Below are 21,378 nucleotides of genomic sequence, written 5' to 3' on the forward strand. Positions count from 1 at the left end.
GAGGAAAATATGTAATAAAAATAAAAAAAAAAGAAAAAAGCTAACCAGCTCAAACTTGGGGGGTAGAAACTCTTGCGAACTGCCCAGGTTATCTAGGGAATGGAGGGAGGCCAGAGGTGGTGCCTTTTACATGACATCCCAAAATTCCTGTGTGTCCTCGCATTGACCATACCTGATATTTCTTGGCCTGTCTTTCTGTTCACTGTCCACAAATATTTGTTGAATGTGATGTGTAAGTTTTTATGTGTACTATCTCACAACAAACACATAGTGTACCCGTCAGAGGTCTTGTGGACCCCGGCAATATAACTCAGATAGATCATCAGGCTTGGTGGCAAGCACCTTTACACACAGAGCCAGCCCTTGTAAAAAAGTATGTATGTGTCAGGTCCAAAAGAAATTGAGGACAAATGGTTGACTATTAGCATACCAAAGCTCATGCTTGCCTCCCTTGCCTCTCTCTCTTGGTCTTCCTCTCTTCCTCTCTTGCTCTCCCTATCCACCTTTCTCTCTCTTCTCATGGCTCAATCCAGTCTGCTGGCCTTGTTCAATGTACTACTTTCTCTTTCTGCTGTATTCTTCCTCATATCTACAATAAAAACCTTCCCCTCCAACTGGACAGATGGCTCAGTGGTTAAGAGCACTGACTGCTCTTTTGAAGGTCCTGAGTTCAAACCCCAGCAACCACATCCAACCATCCAAAATGAGATCTGATGCCCTCTTCTAGGGTGTCTGAAGACAGCTACAGTGTATTTGCATATAATAAATAAATAAATCTTTAAAAACAAAACAAAACCAAAAACCTTCCCCTCGCCCATACCTTGGGTTGGGGGTGCCCTCACTTTATACAGTATGCAAGGCATGTGTGTGCAGAGGTCTGAAGGTGATGTCAGATTTCTGTCTCGATCATTCTGTACTTTATTGATATCAACAGCAGGCCTCTGCCCACACATGTACTTGTTCTTCTGTTTTCCCTTTGAATGAGAAAAGGAATAAAAAGAAACGAAAAGGACATGACTGTTTCTAAGTGTGATGGAGGAGAATGCTTATTACAGATGTGTGGGAGAGCATAGTCAAGGGTGGGGGCATCTGGGAGAGTCCAGAGTGTACATGGCCAGACAGAGCTGGACCATGAGGGGAGAGAAGAAAGGAGAGGAAGAGAGGGGAACCAGGTGCAGCAGCCAAGAGGCCAATGGAACAAAAGAGGGAGATGGTAACCAAAATGTCTGGATTATATGGGAAAGAGCCTCTGTGGGAAGGGCAGCTCAGGCCCTGGGCTGGAAAGTTCAGGGTAGAGGGCTGGGTGTGGCAGCCATACCTTGCAATAGCTAGGGACTGAGGGATGCTGTGAAACCGAGGAGGCCAAGTCCACTTTGATATATTAAATAGGCATGTCAACAGTTTTCCCCCTGGGTTTGAAACTCTATACCTTAAGTCCTTTCTCTTGGTGCTTATGCATCCTGGATGTAGCAGAAGCAGAATGTCACATTGTCCTGTTTCTTGTCACTGAGCACTTGTCATATCACAGCTTGGGAAAAAGTCTGCACACCAAGGTGAAAAGCAGTGTCATGTAACTGATTCTCACCTGAAAATAACAATTGCTTCACAGAGCGATTTTGTTCTTGTCCACATCGGAAGACTTGTAGGGACTTTTGGGAACATGGCAACCATGCAAAGCCTTTGATGGTTTTCCACCGAGTATGTGAAATGCAGCTTGGAAACTGCCTGTATTTTTTTTTCCTTCAATAATGTTATTTACATGGCAAGTGCTAGATCTCAAACCCTGGACAAACAGCTGAGGTGCGTATTAAACATAAAAATGGACCTGGCCATCAGATTCTCCCAGCATGCCTCAGTCTCACTTGTTACAGGATATGGCTAACACACCCCTGCCCCCATCCTCAACTTTCCCAGACCAGAGGATGAGCTGTTCTTCCTGCAGCCCTTCCCTATATGGTCTGGTCATTTTGCTTATCCCAGTCTTTTGGCCCAGGCCTCCTTTTTTTTATCAGCAGCTCCTCTCCTTTCTCTCTTCCCTGACTCCCCCTCCTCACATGGCCCAGTGCTCGCTCTCTCTCTCTCTCTTTCCTTCTTCCTTTCTTTCTTCTTATTTAACAAACAGGGCCATTTCTTGTTCATTTTTTCCCTAAAGTAATATTTCAACAAGTTAAAGGCTCAAAGGGTGTTTATATTCAGGAGAGTATGTCTTCCTCGGTCAGAGTTTTCTGCAAGTGATGAGAGAGGGCAGAGAGCAGAGAACCTCATCGATTGTGGGAAAATACAGCCCTGGATCTGCCTCAATCCTTTGAACGATTCCCAGCTCTAGTATCATATTCTTTTGCTGGAACCTTCTTCAAAGGTTTTATCTACATTAACTTCATGAGCACTGTGTTGAGTATTTTTAGAACTATGTAAATCAAATGCGACACTCAACCATACAACAATGCACTCACAGACAGGCAGCACTTTTGCCCACCAAGCCATGTCCCTGGTCCTGTGCCAACTCTGTTCTTCTCAATATAGGCATACCCTTCCAACTGTTCACAATGCCTGTGACCTCATATGGTTACCACAGTTTGGATCTTTATATCTCCCAGAAACCTTAGTGTTGAAAGCTTGGCCCCATCATTGCACTCTGGGTCAGAACCTACCTACCAGTGACCCAGGGTGTGGCTGTGACTGGAACACTGCCTCCTGACCCAGACAGTGGGAGCTGGAGCATTGGTTTGCCTTGCTCCACCTTGCTTTTCTTCTTTAACAACATTCATGTATTGGTGCATCTTACAAGCTTCATTTGCAGTAACGCCACAGAGAGAAACTTGCCAAAGAACTTCCCATGAGGTTCCTGTGGCCTCTTGCTGCATCTGTGGCCTCAGGTCAGTTGACAAGCCTTACAGTTTCTTCAGGATTAAACTGTCCTTGCTGGCTCATGTGTGATGACTGCCAAGTGAACTGGATTGCAGCTGCTGGTTCTTGTGTGGTGTCTGCTGAGAGGACTGGACTGCAGCTACTATTAGTGTGTGGTGTTTGCCACTGGACTGAACTGCTTATATCCTGACAACAAAGATTGGACTCACCTCCAAAGAACTATTTCTAAACAGATCTACTTCCACCCTGCCCTAATACCTTTTCTTTTCCATTACCTCTGGTGGGTGGTAGGCTAGGGGGAGGTTGAATGCTTAATAAAGTAGGTTGAAAAAATTTATGCATACATATGGTCATGAATGTTAAAATAAGCAAGGCCAACACCAGGTCACACCAGTCAATTCCTGACCCTCTCTTCCCTATGTGCTGGACATGATGTTATAGGATAGAATGTCTTGTCTGCCTAGATCTTAATTTGGTCCAATTTCTCCTTCCCATTTCCTCATTCCTCCTTATTAAGTGGAGTGTTTACTCTTTGCATGTTTCATCATCAGGTCAAGGAATTTTCTTTTTGATTTGCATGAGTGTGGCTGAGAATTGATCCCAGGGCCTCATACAAGTACTTTATTCAAAAGCGGTTTCCCCAGCCTTCCCGTTCCTTCTATAGGAGTTCAAAGCTAAGAATTCGCTTGAGCCTCAGAGAGGGTTTTGTGTGGGATGGTAAACCATGGCAGGAAGCTTAGTAAGGGAGATCCAGTGTGAGATCCAGAGACTTAGTGAGTACACACCTGAGACTTAAGTGCCTCCCTGCTCCCTGCCAGATTCCTGGCCTGGAATGCCCAACATAAGGAAATGTGACCTGTGGTCCTGTAGGCCCAGAGCAGAGTTCTCTGTGTTAGAGACCCGCAGGGTTTACCAATAACCTTCCCTTCCCAGACATTCATCCTTGCAATAGGTATTTAATCTCGGCTCCACCCTGAGAAGTTGGTACGGTATGCATCCATTTTCCATGATGAACAGTTTAGAACCATGGACTGTCTCTTTCATTAAGAACCACCATGAGGAAGGTAGAGAGGGTCTTCAACTACCAAGCTGCAGCCTAAGCCTCCTACAGAAGGCCTCTCTGTGCTTCTACTCACAACCACAACCAAACTAAGGACCTTCGTCGATGAGCAAAGCCAAAGCTCCCATTCCACCCCTCACCNCCCACCCCCCCCACCCCCAGGCCCTGGCCTAATTGCCATCCTCAGCCCCTGACTCTGCTCTCAACTCCTTGAAACTCAGCTTTGCCTGGATGTCCAGGAGTTTGGGAGTGCCTGGTCCCTGCCTTCTGTGTCCCATGGCCCCCATCACATCTCAGACTGTACTTTCCCATTCCTGAGAGGTATCTTGGAGCTTCCCCAAAGCCCAGCACAAGTTTCCCTGGTTTCACCTCTCTAACGGCTGTGCCCAACAGCATGGCATGACGAGGACCCACCATTTTGGGCTTGGCCTTTTGAGCAGTTCTGGGAACTAAGATCCTTGATATCATGAAGAGCCTTGGAAACAGACTGGATGCATTCCGAGTGTGTGAGTTCAAGAAAGCAAAATACATGGTATTTTGCAGCTGGTGATTATGAGTTTGACTTGAATGTTCATAAAAGGCTGATGTGTTGAGGGTTTGGCTCCCAGAGGTAAAGCCTGTTGGACTTGGAATTTTGAACAATACTAGAACATCTAAGGTGTTAGGAAGTCTTTAGTGTGACTGACATTTTGTGCTGTAAAATGGATATGCTCTTGGGGAAACGGAGGAATACTGTAGTCTGAATTTCAAATGTCACAACATCCCAATGATTAGATGCATGGTAAGAGTCAGGCATTTGGAAGTTGTGGAACTTTAAGCAATGGTGCCTTGAGGGAAACCTTTAGGCCACAGTGCATTCATCTCTTAAAGTAATTAGGGAGTCTGGCCCCTTCTCATTCCCCTCCTGTATCCTGGGTGTAAAATTCGTGATTTTATTTCATTTTGTACCCTTACCACAAGCTCCAAATCTGTGGAGTCAAGCAATCATGAACCAGATTCTCCAAAATTATGATCCCAAGTAACCCTCTTCTGTTTATAAGCTGGTCATCCCAAGTACTAGTTATAGTAATAGAAAGCTGTTCATACTTTGGTTTGTGGAATCCAAGTAGATTTTTTAGTGTGAATTCCTAGTTTATTCCATGTCCTTAGCACCACTTCTCTCTCTCTGAGCTCTATCTTCCGAGCTCTTAAAGTAGATGCTGAAGGCAGAATCCACATTTAACAAGTTTCAAAGTGACCACAAACTGCTACTTTCTAGGGCTGTGGTGGTTTGAGTGATGGTGGCCCCATAGGGCCATTCTTGTTCCCCAGGTGGTGGAACTGTTTGGGAAGGATTAGGGGGTGGGGTGATTTGAATGAGAAGGCCAATAGTTAGTGGCACTATTGGGAGGTGTGGACTTGTTGGAGGAAGTGTGTCACTGGGTGTGGCTATGAGGCTTCGGAAGCTCAAGCCAAGCCCAGTGTCACGCTTTCTTCCTGCTGCCTGCTGCCTGGATGCAGAACTCTCAGTTTCTTCTCTATCTCTATGTGGATCACTGCCTGGATGCCACCATGCTTCCTGCCATGATGATAATGGACTGAACCTCCAGCTTACCAGTTCTTATAAAACCCAGTGTTATACAGCAGGTGTATACAGTTAACAGCAGTTGCTGTGAAGGGAGCTGTCCTGGGGCTGGAATGTAGCTAAAGGATAGAACATTTGCCTTGCCTGTGTAAGGCTCTGGCCTTGATCCTGAGCACTGAAAAGAGCTGAACATCACTTACAACAAACGAAATCAATTTTCATCAAAACTTCCTATTTACAGACATGAGATGAAAGTATCCAAGCACATTGCAACGGAGAAACACAATGTCAGACATCATAAACCTTGGGAACCTTTGTCGGTTTAATGTGCTTATGGTGTAATTACCACTCAAAATGGCTGAGAACCAACTGAAGAAACAACCCAACCACTCATCTAAGGTTGGCCCACACCAGTGTTACCACACTCACATCGAAGAGATGCTCTCATCCTTGACTCCCAGGCAATCAAACCACCTTCTCGCCTTTAGCTTGGTTTCCCAGGTGCTCTAAACTCAGGGAAGAGGAGCCTTGGATGATGAGAACTGCAGATTAACACGGTGCTGCTGGGGAGGTGGCACAGTGCTTAGAACACGTATCCTTCAAGTGTGAGGACCAGAGATTGGATCTCCAGACACTGCGTAAATCCCAGATAGTTGTAACTGTCCGTCTGTAATGGCAGGGACCCTCAGGGAGCAGAGACAAGGGTCCGTCCCTAGGACACAGTGGCTAGCCAGACAGGAGTGTCAGAGAGCTTGTCAACTCAGGCAGTTTGCCTCAGTGAAGAACAATCAAGGTAAACTCTCGATGTCAACCTCTGGCCTCCCTAGGCACCTGCACACACAAGAGAACATGCGGACACATATGCATGCACACAAAGACATGAGAAAAAAATAAAAGTAAAATTGTCAAACGTTTACAGTGCTTATGGCATAGCTACTATTCAAAACCAGTAAGAATCAAACCCGGAAATAATAAAGCACAAACCCAAGCTGTAGAGTAGTTCAAGGGCCTGAAAAGACACTGTGTAGTCTCCAGCTCCTCAGCTCTGACGAAACCCAGTGTTGTGTACAACAGACACATAGATAATAGAAAAATAATGGTGAACTAGGTGCCTTCATAATCTTAATACAGTAAATAGTGATTTTTCTTGGATCAAATCATGAGATTCAACATTTTATATATGAAGATGCAGGGAACTTTTGATTAGCCTTGCTGCAATGTTGAACCAACATTTATTATAAGGAGTATCATAATTTTATAGTTAGAATTGGTGAAATATAGCTTTAAAAATCACTTCTCAGAAAATTAGAACCAGAGTACATTATTAAATATATTAGATGGTTCCATGTTCACAATAGGAACATATTCTCTCTCTTTTTTTGGAATATTTACGTATTTTTTATTTATTTATTTTATATACACTGTAGCTGTCTTCAGATACACCAGATCTTATTACAGATGGTTATGAGGGATGGTGTAGTTGCTGGGAATTGAACTCAGGACCTCTGGAAGAGTGGTTGGGGCTCCTAACAGCTGAGCCATCTCTCCAGCTCAAGAGTACATTCTTAAAGCTATTTCTGTTTCATGTCTCACTTCATTGAAATGAAGAATGGGCTGGCAATTACATTAATTTCTCAGAGCTGTCTTACAGGAATTATAGAGATCATGGGTTTTATTTTAGAAATACTTCTCTTCTCTTCTCTTCTCTTCTCTTCTCTTCTCTTCTCTTCTCTTCTCTTCTCTCTTCTTTTCTTGAATCATGGGTTGGGGAGATAATTTCAATAGGGGCAGTGTAAGGAGTTTCAGGAGACCTGGTGCCTCATGACTGCATACTCACTGTCAGCTGGAGAAGACACAGGCTGCAGAGCGTCTCAGGAGAGTAGCTTGGAGACCTTGGCTGTGGGTTTTATAAAAACATTTCTACTATATTTCTATTAGAAAATGTCTCATTCTTCATTTTAACCACTGCAAAATCCATTGCATGTGTGCACATACAGCACACACACACACACACACACACCTTTCCACCTTCCACTTTCATTTAGCTTCCTTGATTAGCCTAAAGCTAGAAAGTAAAGTTTTCTGGCCCTCACTGTTGATGCTTTTCTCCTGCTTTTGATCCAGAGGTAAGGTGGCTACTTTATACATCACAGGGAATAAAACAGTTGTTAATACTGCTGAGCCCAGACAAGTATACAGAACTACTGGGAGATCTGGATAGTGGCCTTGAAGAATTCCAGATAGTGCAGGAGTCGCCATTAGTCCCAGGGCAGCACCAATCAAAATAAACGCTGCAGATTTCCCATTTATGCTGGTGTACTGCTCAATCCAGGAGATGCTGCTGGGAAACGTGGCTGCCATTGAGGCTCCATACACAGAAGTCGCGATCCAGAGACAAAGAGGGCTCTTGTCAAAAAGCACCAGAAAGAAACATGAGGCCAGGCTGCCAATGTTACACAACACAATCATGGTTCCAGGCTGTAAGAATGTTGCAAAGAAGATGGCCAGGCCCCTGCAGGCTGCAAAGGTTCCCCAGAAGATGGAGTTCAAGCCAGCTGCCTTGCTCTCTTCCATGCCAACATGGGTGATAGCAAAGGAGAATACGAAAGAGCCGTAGGTCACCTCAGCTCCCACATAGAAGAAGAAGAAGAGAAAGAGGAGGCATAGCAGGGCCCTGTGATATTTAGCCCTTCGAGCTCCCTGAGCAGATGCTGCAGATTTTTTCTGCTTTGAGTTTTTCTTAAAGAATGGAGCAAACAGAAAGACAGAAACTACTAAAACATAGGTGCCAATAGAAGCATATGTCCACAGCAGATTCTTGTCATCGGGTACCGCGAACACCGAGTCTAAGGTGGCTTCAAAGGATTGGTTCAAGGCCGAACGGTCTGATTGGTGTTCTGTGTAGTTCTGAGCAGATGCTGTTGTACCCCAGGCCAACTTAGCCAGCAGGGGAGCCAGAAAAGCACCCAAGGCAAAACTGAAGTGCAAGGCCTGCATATGTGGGGCTCCTTTGTCCCCCCAGAGATCCAAGATGAGGACGTTTCCACCTACCAACAAAGAAGTGATTACAGTAACTTACCTAATACATGACAAATGTTCTAAATTATCAAAGATTGCACCTGATTCAACTCTGTGAGGTAAGATCTCTACACACACTGTCTCATACTTATACATGACATCCAACCAGGCACATTAGCAAAGGCTTTTTATAAAATAGGCTGACAATCCCCTGGGGAATTTCATTTGACACACTTATTTGTTTACATATATTCTATAATTGTGATGGTTTGTATAAACTCAGCCCAGGGAGTGGCACTGTTGGAGTGGGTGTGTCACTGTAAGTATGGGTTTTAAGACCCTCATCCTAGCTGCCTGGAAGTCAATATTTTGCCAGCAGCCTTCAGAGGAAGATGTAGAACTCTCCGCTCCTCCTGCACCATGTCTGCCTGGATGCTTCTATGTTCCTGCCTCCATGATAACAGACTGAACCTCTGAACCTGTAAGCCAGCCCCAATTAAATGTTGTCCTTATAAGAGTTGCCTTGGTCATGATGTCTGTTCACAGCAATAAAACTTTAACTAAGACAATAATATACATATGCATAGGTATACATACACTTCAGACACATTATCAATTCTTTTTGTACTTGCAATAATAAAAATACTATTTATTTATGCTTAAAACAGATGCAACATACCCATTTAGAATCCTGGCCCTAGTGAGCCTATTACAGGAAACAATATGTATTTCAGACTCTGCCCTTAATTCTATCAGAGGACCTACAAGAAGAGAAGTCTAAAACTTCAAGCCCATGGCTATCTCTTTTTTTTAAATGATTGATTTTAAAAATTCATTCTACTCTGAATTTGCATCCAAACAAAGCCTAAATGAAATATTTCCAAATCTGTAAGACAACATTACACAGAGACAGAAAGGATAGAAGGTTGGAATTTGGAAGTACACCAGTATCACAAATGTCATTCAACAGGCTTTTGTGTGGGGCAGGGTAAATGTATGTGTGGACATGCACAGACTTGTGTGCACATGCAGGTGCCAGAGGATAATGCTCAGCATCTTCTATCATCCCCCACCTTATTGCCATGAGACAATATCTCTCACTGATCTAAAAGCTTGCCATTTGGCTACGCTAGATGGCCAGTGAATTCTCAGATCTTCCTGAGTCACATCCCCCATCCCTGCAGGTTTCAAAGACATCATCACACATGCAGAAATTTTACTGTAGAGGGAGGTTTTGAAAAAGCAAAGAACAAAAATAAATAAATGCAAAGAAAATAGCACAAAGCGCTGGCTCTTGGCTTTTCCTCTTTGGATCCTAACAGCAACAACCCATAATCTCTCCTAGGATAGAATCTCTAAGATCATTTACCATTGGATAGTTAGAAAATCCATGCCCTAATTTACACGAAGAGCAGTTGCTAGCAGGGTGATTCTGAGTCGATGGCTCTATGACAAGATCCACATTTCCCCGTCATTTCAAGTCCATCATGGGGAGCCGTTTAATACCTTCTCCACCCCTCTCAGCAGTAGTGTGCCCAAGTCTTAGATATGACCCTGAGTGATTCACTAACCTGTATCCAGAACACCAAAGGAGACACCGGTAACAGACATCATGGTAGTCAGTAAGGCAGCTGTTTTACAGAAAGGAGTGAGGTAAAGACTGGCTATGGTGAGCAGGTTGGACAGCCCTGAGAAAATAGTTGAAATTCAGCTGTCAAGATCAGTTTTCGAGCAGCCTATAGTCAAGTCAACATAATAACAGCTCCTCCAAGGGCAAACAAGATCAAATTAAAAGAGGGTGACCTTGTGAAGGTGAGAGTTGTATCTTCTACAAGTAGCCATGCTCTTGTATAATCTTTATGGATTATAAAATTTAAAAGGTTATGAAATGAATATAATACTGTCATTGACAGAACTGAACTATAAATTTTACCATTAAGCCATAGTTTATAACAGAAGAAGTAAAAACCATTTACTTAAACATTTTACATTCCAGAACCACAAGGAGGCCCAGCAAGATGGCTCAGTGCTGCCAAACCTGATAACCTGGGTTAGAGCCTGGGAACCCACATGTGGAAGGAGAAAGTTGTCCTCCAGTCTGTACACAAGGGCTCTAGAATGTGCACAATAACTAATTAAACATACTTTAATAATTAAAAATAATAATTCAAATGGAGAGGGCGTAGTTAGAAGGCTGGCTCAGGGACTGAACATGAGCCATGCATGTGTGAGGACCAGAATTCCAATCCCCAGAGCCCACCTAAAAGCTGGGTGGTCATGGTGGCCCCTTGTAATCCCAGAGTTTAGGAGGCTCCCCAGAGCAAGCTGGCTGGTTTAGTCACATCAGTGAACTATGGGCTCAGTGAGAGAGCTTGGTTCAGTCAATAAGGCAGAAATCAGTCAAGGAACATACCTGTGGCTTCCATGCCCTCACACACATTTCTAAACACATGTGAGCCCACACACATGTGCATATGAATACATACCACATACACACATGCACATGCACACATGGGCAAAACAAACAAACAATCCAAGAACCAAAAGGGATGTTTATATATGGAATAACAAAAAGGCCAAAAGAAGGAGGGATTAGTTTAGCAGTTTATAGTAAAACTTTTAATAACTTAGTTTGCGGACTTGGGAGGAGAATACAAGGCATAGTTTCTAGGCTGGCATTCAGATCAGTGGTGGAACAGCTGTGTAACAGGATTCTCCACAAACCAAACCTTACATTTATATAATCCTTATATGGATCCTTTCAGTCTACTTTGGAAATAAGAGGGTTCGCTCATTTATTCAACAGGAGCAATAGGCTTTCCCATCCCCTTTTAGTGTGTGGTAGAGAAGCTTGGGATGTGAAGCAGCAGACAAAAACACAGTCCCCAGTAGCCATCAACCTTCTGTCCCCCTTTGTGTCCAATCCAGATTTCAAGAGCAGAAGTTTCTAACCTCTTCAGCTCTAGGAATCCTGCTGCCTCAGATAAGCACAACTCTTGGGGTCAACACGCATCTGGAATAGAGCCTGAGTATCGATGAAGGCTGACAAGACTTGGGATTGCTAACACTCCTTCCACAGGGTTAGTAGTTCCCTGTCACTGACACGGGACAGCAGACTCTGGCAAAGCAGTTGTTGTGGGAGAAAACAAAACATAATAATACTTCGATTGTCCACGTCTCCAGGCTACTACTAAATATGCTAAATTACAGGCTAAATGTACTACTTCATATTTAGAGACAAATTGCAAACTTAGTAACAGAAACAAAGGAATGAAAATCACTGTTATCTTACCCAAAAGTAGAAAATGATTCATACAGTCGAAAAGCACTCCACCAACCACAGAGCCGCACAGGTAGCCGAGGGCACGGCCCACGAAGATTTCTGAAAGGCTGCTGACATTCCGGTTCACATTTCTTGCCAGGTCCGGAAATGTGGGTCCCAGCACAGCAGCACTCACTCCCTACGATTTACAAAGTCAAAAGCTCTTACTTATAAAGTAATATTTATCTAAATTTATAGTTGTAAAAAAATGGGGTATGGGTACAAGGCAGAGAGTGACTTTAAGGCCCACGGCAACGGAGGAATATTCAGTAACACTAAAGTTGCACAGCTATGAAGCTCCTGTTGCTTTTCTTCGTTTACTAGCCTCCCAACTTTTCAGAAGCTCTTTAATTCTGTGACTTTATCTTGCATTGTTTCCTATTTGACAATAACTTAAAAGGCTGCTCTGTATTAAAAGCTAATATGGGGGGGGTATAACAGTAGTAGACTACTTGTCTAGCATGCACAAGTCCAAGTTCAATGGCTAGCACAACTAATAAATAATTATTTTTATTTTTTCCATTTATTTAGTTTGTGTGCATGCACACATGCGTATGCCATTGTGTGAATGAATGTCTAGATCAGGGGACAACTTGTGCACCTTTCCCCCAGCCTTGAGTAGGCTAAACAACCCCATGATGGTTTTAGACCTAGCTGGAGTCATTTGGCCTCCCCACAATTGCAGTTTCCTACAGGAGCTTTGAGAATTTGACCACCTGCTAAGCTTGCTTTGCAACTCAATCCAGCTGAAACAAAGGATGGGTCTGTGGGCTTTCCCTATATAAACATAGTGCTGAAATTAAACTTTGAGCCTTGATCAGAAACCTTTGTCTTGGCTTCATTCTTCTCTCCCACCCCACAACCCTTGTCCTTTTTCATTTCCAGCCTCCCTTTCAGGTGTACCCAGTTATCCCATGGCTGTTAGATGGCTACAAACTTGTGTGAGCCAGTTCTCTCTTTCCACCATGTGGCTTCTTGCCACACCCATTCCAGTAGTGACTCATGTGACAGGTCCAAAAGCTTGGACGCAGTCCCCAGGCAAAAAGTTCACAGAAACTTAGTCTCCTGGAACCATGGCATCCTGTAAAACAAATGCTCCAAATCTATCCTTGCTTTAGTTGGTGAATGGATCTGTGTGCTTTCCTTCAATATTGTTTTATTATAAGTGCCTCTAAGGATTGATTTTAACATATAGCTAAGTTAGATTAGCCTCCACCAGTGTTCCAAAGTCTTAGGCAGTCCTTGAGCCGACCCTGGGCTTGGAATTCAGTAAGAATGTTACCTATTCAGTAACATTCAAAATCACCTCTAGTATTGAAAGAGAGACAGTGAAAGAAATCAGGCATTACAATTTACTAGAATAGAGCTAGTAATCTCAGGGCTAGTCTACATAATATACTTAGAACAATAGATAACTGAGTCACTCCCATACACAGGAATTTACAATGGCCTAGGGGGAAGGTGGACTATATAATAGACTAGAATTGGAACTATGGCAAGGGCATGAAGCCCTTGCCCCTGGCTTCTAAGATTAAACTAGGTGGGGCTGCTTTTGATTCCAGTTGCTAACATTGATTTTTATCCCAGTTGGTTCCTGTTAGCTTTTTGTACGCATCCCTCTGTTTTGTGTAAGAGTCACTTATAAGTCTGATGCTCTCTGTGAGACAAATTAAATTCAGATACAACACCCCCTTGTGTCCGTATTTGTTTGTCACTTTTCGCCAACTCCCTGCCCACCTGTACCGGGATTCTGATTCTCCCATGGATGGAGGGGCTGACTGAGGCCAGTCTGCGGTAACTTCTGAAGATCAAACTCAGGACCATCAAACCTGATGGCCTACATCTTAAACTGCTGAATCATCTCACCAGTCACCATCATCACCATAATTTATAAGGTGCACCATTAATCTTATATTTGAAATACATTTTAGTATAGTATTTATAATTTAAGTACCAATATGATAATTTACATATCAAAATCATAAATATGATTTTTCTAATTTTTATTATATTAAAAGTGAACTCCTTCTGGTACAGATGGGGTTCTACATATATAGACTACATAGGAGACAAGTCAACTGAGCCTACTCAAATCTATACGTTCCTTCAAAGAAACCCTCAGTCATCAGAAGCACAGACTGTCAACCTTCCTTGCACACACCAGGTACAACATGACTTTAACAATAAAATGTTAAAGAATGACAATTTATTGTTCAAAGTAAATTTGGTCTATAGCTATCTCAGTACGTGAGGAGCTCTAGTGCAACCTGTCAGCACACTAACTTCCAAGTGTATTTCCCATAACACATGGGCAATTTCATGGGCTCCACAATGTGTAGGCTATGTTCAAACAAGGCAAAATTTAAACTGAACCAATCACAGGTACTTCCATACATCCCTTTCTTTCTCTGCCTACAGATCTTCCTCTCCCCACTCTTGGGTAGGGTTGTCTACTTCCATTGACTCCCGAGGTCACCAGACTTATAAATCTTCCTTTGCTCAAATAAAAAACTTTCACAATATTTGTTTTATGTATATGTGTGGGTGCCTGAGTGGGTGTACATGCACTTACATGAATTCAGGGGCCAGAAAAGGCTGTGAGATATCATGAAACTGAAGTCACTGAAGCCAGATGACATGGAGCTGAGAAGCAAATCCAGGCCCTTGCAAGAGCAGTAGGTGCTCATAACTCCTGAGTTCCCTCTCCAACCCCTTAAATAACATTATACCAAATGGTTGGCATCAGATGTGCAGTGCTAAAGAGACTTCCAGTGATGGCCATGACATCAAATGAGCATACAAATGTGCTAGCCAGAGTCTCTTGTGCCCAGTGATCTTGGATGGCAGCTGCAGGTTGCTTCTTGATTTGAGTTCTATGGATTTGTGTAGAGTCCTCTGTGGTGCAGTGATACCTCACTGGACTGCCAGCTAGAGGGCATGCTTGGAATGGATCCCTCAGGGGAAGGTGTCTGGACACTTACTTATCATCACAAAGTTAAGGGCCTGGAACCTGTGTGCATGCGGGGCTGGGACATCTTTGAACTACATAGTAGCTAGAATGGTGATATTTTCACTTAGATGACCTGGCTCACTTGTGAGGTACGATGGAAAAGAGTCCAATGTCTTAAAATCAGTGCCTTGCACTCGTTAAAGCAGTGGCTCTCAGCCTTCCTAATGCTCCGTCCCTTTGCTACAGTTCCTCACGTTGTGATGACCCCCCCCCCAACCATAAAACTATTTTAGTTGCTGCTTCATAACTGAAATTTTGCTACTGTAAATAGCAAATACTGTGTCTTCGAAAGGTCTTAGGAGACCCCTATGAAAAGGCAATTTGGCCCCAAGGGAGTGGGGACCCACAGGCTTGAGAACCAGTGTTTTAAAGGGTTCACAGCAGCACACATGAGGGGCAGTCACTCACAGAGAGATCACGGTGTTTGCCATAGCTACTGTCCTCAGAATGTGTGGATACCGTCACAGCACCAGAGCGTCCTAGAGATACATGACACAGAGACACAACAGCTGGAGGAGCTAAGCCAAACGAGGCTGAGGGCACAGTACCTCGGCCTGGGAATCCACCCACCCACAAGCTGTTCCAGCTCAGCAAAGAGGCAGGACTGAGGCTCAGGGGAGGCAGTGGCCAGGACCCCTCAGCCCAGAAGGATCCTCCAAGCTCCTGAGGCTGTCGGGGTCATGGTTTTCGCCTCTCTAAGTAGAGCAGTGAAGTTTAAACAAACAGTAATACAATACATTTTAAATGAGTTAATGGCCCCTTCCTATGAGATCCCTTGGGCAAGGAAAAACAAGTCTTAAATATCTTCTCACATATCTACTCTTCTATTTGCTTATGACCTTGCCAATGTGTAAGAGACTTCTATCACTAAATGCTAAAGCAGGTGTGGTGACTATTTATGATCCTAGCACTCTTAGGCAAGCTGATGTGAACGAAGTATTCTTTAAAAAACAAAAAAGGAAGAGGAGGAGCCACATTCTTTCCTGACTTCTATGTCTTGGGTAGTGTATGGTTCATAGGATGCTGTTGATTTAATTTGAAAAGGCCTAGGCATCTAGAGGTTGCACAATTTACACATTCCCAGTCTGAATCTTGTTTCATAACGTTTCTACTGACTTCCTTCCTACTGTGCCCTGGACATTAAGGTAAATAAATGCTAAATTATAAGTAATGCACAAAGCTTAAACTACTAGAAATAAGGAAAAAAAGGGGGTTGGGGCTGTCGAGATGGCTCAGTGGTTAAGAGCACTGACTGCTCTTCCAGAACTCCTGAGTTCAATTCCCAGCAGCCACATGGTGGCTCACAGCCATCTGTAATGGGGTCTGATGGCCTCTACTGGTGTGTCTAAAGACAGCCACAGTGTACTCATATAAATAAATAAATAAATAAATAAATACTGCCTATGTGATATGAAGGTGTTTTATTTTATTAAGGAAGATGAGAAGAGGAAAGACAGGACAAAATTGAACAGATGGGGACATTACAGAGCTGGGGTGCAGCTCAATTGGCACAGTGCCTTCCAGGAAGCCCTGGGTTCAGCTAATCTGCACTCCAGCCCTCTATTATGTTTAAGTCCTATATGTAAGAGTAAGGCCCAGCAGCCCTCCCCGAAGTCCCAACTAATCAAGAGGCCAGGGCAGGGAAATGGATTGAGCCCAGGAGGTGTGGTCAGCATGGGCAACATAGCAAGACTCACCTCATAAAACTGGCACGCAACAGACACAAACAACTTTTCTTGCCAAATGCCCTAATACTGTACAGAACTCTCCCCTGATCATTAGCCACAAGCATCTTAAGTCTTGCAGTTAGTTGTTTAGTCTGAAAGGGCAACCATGGAAAGGACGATCAAGTTCCCCTGGCCTGGGTAGGAAGTCCCAGACCCAGTGGCTCGTAAACCTCAAGCTGATGTTTAACCCAGCATCAAGCACAGTAAGAATTAAGTACCAAGGAATGACTTGGCAGATTCTCATGCTAAGTAGCCAGTGGTGAAGTTATTAAGCTTTTCAATTTGAATGAACTCCAGGGATTGACCCAAGTCCAATTACCTATCAGAACCTATTTAGTATGGGGTACTAAGGACCTGAACTTCAAAGGATGTAAATCCCTTGCTAAGCGTGGCCACATGGAGAGCTCCAATGCCTCCTGGTGCTTCCTCAGTCCTCAAAGCCTCTGGCATTAGAAGCTCTGCACTCTAAGATACACTGTGTGTACACGTGTGTGTGTGTGTGTGTGTGTGTGTGTGTGTGTGTGTGAGGAGACCCAGACTGTAACAAAGCATTGGTGGATTTGTACTTTCACTGTGAAGTGTTTCTAACCTGTGTTTGCGTCCCGTCCCATCCATCATGTTAGTTAAGACAATAAAGTGCCAAATCCTGTGATTTTAGCAGCTGGCTAAGTCGGACACAGTCTTTCATATTCCACCTGAGGTGTCCATTGTCTAGGTGATCGGAGGGTGCCCTGTGAAGAAAGACTGACATTATAACAGTAGCTGCAGTTAAATTAGAAGTTGTGTTTCCCAGCAGGGTTCCAGGTCACAGTGCCACTCTAATTGTTCATCAGGTAAGAAAGCACAGGGGCTGGAGAGATGGTTCAGCAGTTAGCAGCACGGACTGCTCTTCTTCCTGAGTTCAATTCCCAGCAACCACATGGTGGCTCACAACCATCTGTAATGGGATCTGATGCCCTCTTCAGTTACACTGTACTCACATATATAAAATAAATAAACTTAAAAAGAAAAGGAAGTACAGACACAAAGGCAGTAGGGAGACCAGCTCCTGCATTGCCTGGATGGCATCAGTCACAAGCACTTCGAAGAGGTGGCAATTGGATCCACTCCCACTGGGGAGCATAGACTGAGCCCTTCTGAATTGTCACTGCTGCACCCCTGGTGATAGCATCTGAGTCCTTTACAGCCACCTAAACTGTGATATGATCCAGTAAGCAATGGTACCGTGCATTAACCCAAAGTACATTTTTCACTAGGACCAGCCTTCAGGCAGACAGCTTTCCCAAGAACATAGGCTATGATTTCCCTGCCATTTTGAAGGTGTTAGCTTTCTACATGAACACACACACACATGCAGATGCTATTGTCAAAGCCCCTGCCCATCCATAGCAAGTTGACTAGAATTGCAGAGTGGAAAGCTCTCCTAGATGTTCTGGAGATCACTGCTGCTTGTGAGACACTCACTGGAAATGACTGTCCAATTACTAACTAATCATGACAAATACATGTGATTAACAAGACCTAGGGATTACTATGGATAAAACCAAACATTTGAGTGGTGCCACATTAGGTCCAACTCAATGTCATTAAGTGAGATGTTATACCTCTGCAGACGGAACATAGAAAGCTTCCCCTCCAAACCTTGATGGATATATGTTTCCTTAGAGGTGAACTGGATTTAATTGATGCCTCCTGGGCTGCCATTAGGTGGTGATCGCTTCCACCTCAAGGGCCTTTATTGAAATTGCGGACTTCTGCCTTCTTAATTACTTTTCTGGAAGTTTCTATACCTTCCATAATCGAAGAAGTCAATACTCAAAATGAATGGCCACCTTTGACATTGATAAAAATGTCAGTCTCCATTGAAGAAAGCTTCTAGTAGTTTCTGTGTATTCGTTTTGCAGCAATGGGATGTGAGTGGTATGGAATGTAAAGCTACCTGTAACTTGGGGGAGAATTCTGATTTTGTAACAGGTAAAAACTTCCATGGGTTCTGAAACGTGGAGCCACTCTCTGAAAGGTAGGAACATTCACATATGGACTGGAACAAAAGTTCACTTCAGAGCTCCTCTTCGGGAGCTGGAGAGATTGCCTCAATGACTTAGGACTTGTACTTAGCTTTCATAGGGCCTCAGTTCCATTCCCAGCACCCAGGTTGGGCGTCTCATAACTGGCTTCCTGGGCACCGTATTCACATGCATGTTCCTATACACATGACTGCTGATTCTGTGGTTTCCCTCAACACTAACACTGAATAAGGGGACGTCTCGGGGAGAGCACACTGTGTGTTCACAGGGCAGCAGTCAGGTACTCTGCAAGCATCAGGGGTGGCAGAGGGCAAGCCCAGCTATGACAAAGCTTTCAAATACTTGTGGTTAGTGGCTCTCCAGGTTCCACTAGCTTATGTTGCCAGGCTAACTACAAAAGTAAGTAACTCTTTAAGTTAGGTAATTTTATAGGCAACTAATGGTCTTAATTGCTATTATACCCTAGACTAGCAGTTGTCAATCTATGGGTATATATGACCCTTTCATAGGGGTCACATGCATCTCAGATATTTACATTACAATGCATAACAGTATCAACATGACAGCTATGAAGTAACAACAAGAATAATTTTATGGTTGGGGATGGGAGTTCACCTTAACATGTGGGACTGTATTACAGGGTCACAGCATTGAGGTTGAGAGCCACTGGTCTAGACAAAGGCCATGGAGACTTGCACTCTAAGCCTGTTAATCTCCTTATTATGTGAGTGTTGGCTTGTTTGATTTTGATCTAGTTGGGTCTCTGCAGAAACCTGTTATAAAAGAGTGTGTTCTGGTTTCTTTGTCCTCTCTACCTGATAACCATCATAACGTCTGTCTCCTGTTTTTGTTGGGTTACCTTGAGTCACAGATGTCTCTATGCGCTCATCCTTTGAAGGTATAACGAATTTCATGACCAATTTGTTATTGTCCATTATGAATTCTGTAATTGGACCAAACTGACCATGACTGTCTTCACAGAAAGTGCCCTTTGTGCTCATTTCAAACTGAGGCTGGTCCAAGAGGAAAGTGAGATTGTTAAATCCGCCTACAGATGCTTCTGTGTGAAGGCTACTGTAGCCTACCAGAGTACTCCAAAAACTGGAGCTTTATAAAGGATATTCTTAGGCAAGTTGCTGACCAGACAAGTACTGAGCCCATCACAGATGCATACAGCCTGAAATGTCCAAAGCAGGTGAGTGAGTTGTACGAAATCACCTTATCTCTATATGCTTTCTGGTAGTTTTCTTAGCCTTCTCTTGCTCAGGCCCTGGCCAGTCCTTGATTCTTTCTTTGTGCAAAGAAACTGTTCAAATAAACAAATGTAACCTTTTCAATAAGAGCAACAAGACGAAAAGGTTAACCACTAGCGTTCAGAGAAAATTCCTTGGGCCCCTTAAGAAGTGGTTCTCATTCATCTATATTTCATGAATGCCTGGTTCTAATGGCACCACTGTCTGCTCTAACCCAACATGAGCCCCTTACCTAGGCCGAAGCCATCCAGGACCAGTGCACGTACAGCAAGACCTGGTCCACAGAGGGACTGACCCAGAGTCTGCAGCAATTTCTCGGATCTTCCACCTCATCAAAAGCCACCTCTGATTCCGTCCCTGGGATCCTTAGTTACCTGGACTCACTCCACAAACAACTCACTTTCACCTTTCCAAGGTCACAATTGCCAAAGGACCAAGGCAGGTCATCACAAACAGTGGACTGAAAAGAAGTCTAAGCGGTCAGTAAAAGTCACTTCTTGCTTTGCACGCTGCTCCAAGAAAAATATTTAAAGACCCGAAGACTCAATTTAAGTAAGATTATCATAGAGAGAGACATCTTCCTGGCTTTATCAACCTAACCAACTCTGCGACCTGGGAAAAGTCACTTCCTACTTGGGGAGAAATTATGCTGCTAGTTGGATCTGGTCAGGACCCAAGGAAGAACTCCTAGAAAAGCACATTCCTGTCTAACCACCTGGGACAGGGAGGGCCATTGGTACACACCAGCACAGTTCTCTCTCTCCCTCATACAGAAACCAAGTAAAGTTTGCTGCAGTTGGAAAATATTAGGGTCATCAATTTCACGTTTGATTAAAATTGTAGCCATTCTCCAGCGACCCAGGCTGGTTCAATAATGTTGCACAAAGGCCATACAAAGTGCAGGCGGTTACAGCCTCAGCTCTCACCATCCCCAGGAAAGCAGCATTCAGAACCACAGTGGTGAACCAGCGCAGTGTTCTTCCCACTTTGCCACTCGACACGGCCTGGAGCCCATTCTTCCCTGGGGTCTCAGTCTGGAGGAGGTGCTGCTCAACAGAAGTGGCCCCGGACCCACGGGACCCCATTTCCGACTCCAGCTTGGTGGCTCCAGACAACGGGCTTTTGGTGTGGTCCGGCTTTTTGGCAGGGTCCCTGGAGCTCTGAGCCCCTGTTCTGTCTTACCAGAAGATTGCTCCCAGTGCCTCCTCCCCCACGGACAGTCCTGAGTCAGGACCTTGGGAAGTTACACTTTGGACTGTACACGTGGTGCCGACACTCGCACCCATCTTGCACAGCCCCTAAGAAGACCGTTTGGCAGAAATAGGTCTTTCTCAGCAATCAGGGACCCAGCTTCTTGGGGGGAAGGGAATGTGGTTGCCTGGAAGACTGGATGCTTTCCTAGAAGCGCATTCAGTATCTCTCCCACGTAAGCGCACACAGATGGACGCACGGACGCCCTGAGGGAGAAAAAGCGGAAAGCACAGCCTCAGAACAACCCAGTCAAGAGGCTCTGGGGGCTGGAGAATGGC

General features: G+C 44.1%; 1 protein-coding gene across 1 annotated transcript; it reads right to left on the reverse strand.

The window, feature by feature from the left end:
* Positions 1–6,971: 6,971 nt before the first annotated feature.
* On the reverse strand, positions 6,972–21,069 carry LOC110303178 (sodium-dependent glucose transporter 1). The gene is made up of 4 exons (XM_021174165.2): positions 20,776–21,069; positions 11,803–11,971; positions 10,082–10,198; positions 6,972–8,539 (listed from the first exon to the last, which is right to left on the reverse strand). Exons 1-4 carry the CDS (start codon positions 20,932–20,934, stop codon positions 7,530–7,532), a joined length of 1,455 nt encoding a protein of 484 aa, XP_021029824.1. The 5' UTR covers positions 20,935–21,069; the 3' UTR covers positions 6,972–7,529.
* Between the last annotated feature and the right edge of the window lie 309 nt (positions 21,070–21,378).

Source organism: Mus caroli, chromosome 10 (assembly GCF_900094665.2).
Source record: "Mus caroli chromosome 10, CAROLI_EIJ_v1.1, whole genome shotgun sequence".
In the NCBI taxonomy this organism is placed as follows: Eukaryota; Metazoa; Chordata; class Mammalia; order Rodentia; family Muridae; genus Mus; species Mus caroli.